Source organism: Buceros rhinoceros, unplaced genomic scaffold (assembly GCF_000710305.1).
Source record: "Buceros rhinoceros silvestris isolate BGI_N320 unplaced genomic scaffold, ASM71030v1 scaffold16028, whole genome shotgun sequence".
In the NCBI taxonomy this organism is placed as follows: Eukaryota; Metazoa; Chordata; class Aves; order Bucerotiformes; family Bucerotidae; genus Buceros; species Buceros rhinoceros.
The window spans coordinates 15128-18818 of record NW_010426457.1 but is presented as its reverse complement, the minus strand read 5'-3'; the positions used below and the strand labels follow the sequence as shown (position 1 = coordinate 18818).

The 3691-nt window shown below is 51.6% G+C and overlaps 1 protein-coding gene across 1 annotated transcript in view; it reads right to left on the bottom strand.

Moving 5' to 3' along the window:
- Nucleotides 1-197: 197 nt before the first annotated feature.
- The window catches only part of LOC104498169 (merlin-like), a gene marked incomplete at both ends in the record, with an annotated part of 7950 nt that continues 4456 nt past the window's right edge, over nucleotides 198-3691 (bottom strand). Inside the window, one exon of the mRNA XM_010141520.1 lies at nucleotides 198-266. Coding sequence (XP_010139822.1) covers nucleotides 198-266 — 69 coding nt within the window. The remainder of the gene's footprint in view (nucleotides 267-3691) is intronic.

Here is a 3691-nt window from a genome sequence, read left to right as displayed (position 1 = left end):
CAGCCTGTGCTGATACTGGGGGTTGCCCCGAAAGAGATGGAAGCCTCCTCCCTCAATACATCTTTTGGGATTGGTAAGGAAGCCCAAGGGAAGTGAAGCAGGGTGGACCCTGCAGAGACCCTCTCTGCAAAGGGCTCCGTTGCACAGAACGCCACCAGTCCTGGGCACCTACAGCTCTGCTCAGCCAAGCTCCTCACCCGCTTTGGAAGCAGCTCCTCTTGCGCCAAGAAGCCTCGCTTGTGGACGTTGGGATCGTAATCGCCATACTGGAAGGAAGCAGAGACATTGTGCTCACCCCACATTACTGACACAGGCAAGTCAAACTCTTCACCCTTAGCACCCACCCCTCAGGGGGAGCAAACGCGGCCTGCTTTCACCTTCCCCTGTTAGGGCAGAGAACACACGCTGCTCGGTAAATGGAACAACCGCATTTTCTTTGTCATTGGTTTGCTAACAGAAACAAACTCCTTCCTTCTACTCAGGCAACAGAAACAGAATGAGACTTCCCACTATTAGGTGACATCCACCATCAGCTGATGTCCACCAGCTGGACAAGATGATCCTTGTAGGTCCCTTCCGACCGCACAGTTCCATTCTACTCTAACCACCCTGCCCAGAAAACACTTCCTCCCATGCAGGAAAGACTCTACAGCTGCGAGGTCTTTGCTCTCCCACCCATCGTGGGACGGGGAACAAGACATGGACAAAGACCTGTCCCCAAGGACTGATCGATGCCAGTAACGTGGGTGAGGAGGTGGGTGGTGGTTTCTGTCGCTGCTCCTCACCCTAACGAACAGATACCCAAAAGGGTGGCTGTCTCGGGCAGTGACGGCTTTTCTGCCGGAGAGTCTGTTGCTCAGCTGGGTCATGGAACCTGATTCTGATTTGTTAAGTGCATCCAGTAATTATTAGTATTTGTTTAGATTTACATCTTTGAGCAGCAGATAAAGTGACTGAGAAATAAACCTGCTCATTAGCAGATTGAAAAGCCGAGTGTCCCTGCAGAGCATGTGAGAATGAATTTACCTCCCGAACAGCCTAAGAGGGCAGGAACCTGCCAGAAAACGGCGTCTCAAATAACCTCCCAAGTTCACGAGACGAGGATGATGGATGAGAGGCACGTACACGACCTGCTGCGATTCTCATTCTCCTGGCAAGCAGGACTGCTGCAGTGACATTTTTACACAAGACACGGCGACGCCTGCTCAAGTCACTCCTTTTGCAGGGGGGGATGGCCCTTCCCTCCCTGCTTTCCTGAGGAACTGCAGCTTGGGAAGTACAAAAAAGGGACCATTTTAAAAACCAAGACCCAGACACGTGTGGCGGTCACGTAACAAGTCAGGAAACTTTCCACACCAGCCTCCTTTTAATGCCAGAACGGCCACGTTGTGCCCTAAAACCAGAGCTCAGCATCACAAACCTACACATACATCCCCTCCGCAGCCCAGCGAGCAACGTCTCATAGATGACAAGCAGGGATTAAAGACACAGATATTGATTTGGAGCCAACGTGGGTGCAAAGGAAGCATGTGACAACCACCACCTGCTCAGACTTCAACTCACACCAACAGAACCTCCACGGATTTCACTCGGGAGGGTGCTGAGTGGTGGCAACTGTGTGCCTCCAAGGTCTACAGATGCTCAGAGCTCCCTGGAGAGCAACACCTTGCAGGTCCAAAACCTCGAACCCCCATCGAAAGGGGACAGCAATAAAAACGCGGCCCTGGCAAGAGGAAACAACTCCAATAACCTTGGAGAGACAGAAAAGAAATCACCTTTAGGTGAGGAAAATAATCGCAAATAGGATTAAGGCGATTATTTTCTGTTGTGATGTACCGTGGAGATCCAAGACTAAGTATGGATTATGTGATTTTCACGTGGTGAAAAATATTGCTGTGTCCCAAAGGAGTATTTGTACCGAGAGGGAGTCTGGACGAGAACATCAATTATTCACCAGTCGAAAACCAACACAAGGCTGAAGTATCGCAGCGCACGCCGGCTCGAACGATTCAGCAAACACACGCTGAAAGACCTTTTCAATTAAACCATTACTTCAGCGCTGTCAGGGAATTTCGGCTCGTTAGCAGAACTGTATGATTAATATTCTTGGTTACAGGTGGAAGCCGCCTGGACCTCACTCATACAGCTGGATAAACACAAGCGTGCTCCCTTCAGGCTATCCACACCACGGATTGTTTGTTTGGGGAAAAAACAACAAAAAGCAAGAGTCCTTTGCTAGTGCTAGAAGGTTTGAAGCGCTGCGAGGGCTGTGCTGTGGCAGTGATCTGCATTTGAAGCGGTAAGAAAAGGAAGAGCATCCCGGCAGTTACCGTTTTCTGCCGGGACGCATTTTTCAGGAGATTCCACGTCTCCCCCACCCTGGCTATTTAAAACCTGAACCGCCTCCAGCATCCGGGAGCAGCGTGGGTGGCTTGGCTGCGGGGCTCGAGGGGAAAACAAAGAGTAATTCTCCGAATGATCGCAGCGATACAGAAATAAACAAGCTCTTGTTTTTACGACCTGCACGCCTGGGTTGTTACGGCGGGTAGGTGTGCGGCACCGGCACCAACCACCCTGGCTGTCAGTCAGACGGCTGCGCGCACACCGCTCTGCCGGGCTATTATGCCCCTAATCATGCAAATCAGCCTGTTATTAGTGAAATTACCGGGCTCAGTGGTCGCTTTCTTGTCCAGAAAGGACATCATTATCCTATTTAACTGGAAGGAGATGACCTGCAACATCTTTCCTCCCAAAGACATGCTTTCAGCTTCCTCCTTTGCCGCAAAGAAAAGCAGGAGGGGAAACCCTGCCCAGAGGGGCAGCGAGGAGGGGCGGTGGCTGATGCAGACAAGAAGTTAAGATCGGAAATGTCCTCTCTCTTCCACCTTGCCACAATCTCTGTGCAGAATCAAGCCGTACAAGGTTAGAACTGCTCCAGCTCCAGCTGACCTGCTCCAGATGACTGAGAGTCGAACGTGTCGGGGGTGCTCCCGAGGACAAGGTCAGCGGGCGAGCAGTGAGAAGAGAAAGGGGACAGCATGACAGCCCCGTACCAAATTACAGCCTGTCCCCGGTCATGCAGGCAGAGCTGTGGCGGCCAAGAGTTAATCGCACTCAATATTTACCCAAGGGTTTATTCATTCTGGTAGCAGGGAAAGTCATCCCCTACGGATCCTCAGCTGAGCAGGTCAGCGGAGAAAAAGCCAACTAGGTGTTTACTCGTGCACTCTAGTAAAAGTGATGAATGTTTCACAAAACCAGAAACATTTCCAACAGCAACTCATCCCTCCCTGGCCAACGAGTCTCTCCAACAAAACACGGTTTCATCAATATTCTGACTATGAGCAGAAAACATCTTTTTCTAGTAAATGCAAACATTGATCAAAGAACAGCAGCGCTGCGCATCACCCAGGGCTGCGCTCAACAAAGCGGACCTAGACCAAATGGTTAGGAGGAAGATTAATCCAGCAACCCGCAAAAAACCACGGCGAGACGCTGAGGACCGGCCTCTGTTCCGAAGCTGCCTGGATCAGGCAGCAGAGCCAAACCCCCGACTCCTGCGCTGCGGCCTCAGAGCAGAGCTACCCTGCTTCTCCTAAAGAGCTCCTCAAGGACGGGCAGACAGGCCAGACTCAGGGCACGGCCACTGGCCTGTGGCCCTGTGAGCCACGAAGGCACATCCAGAGAGTCA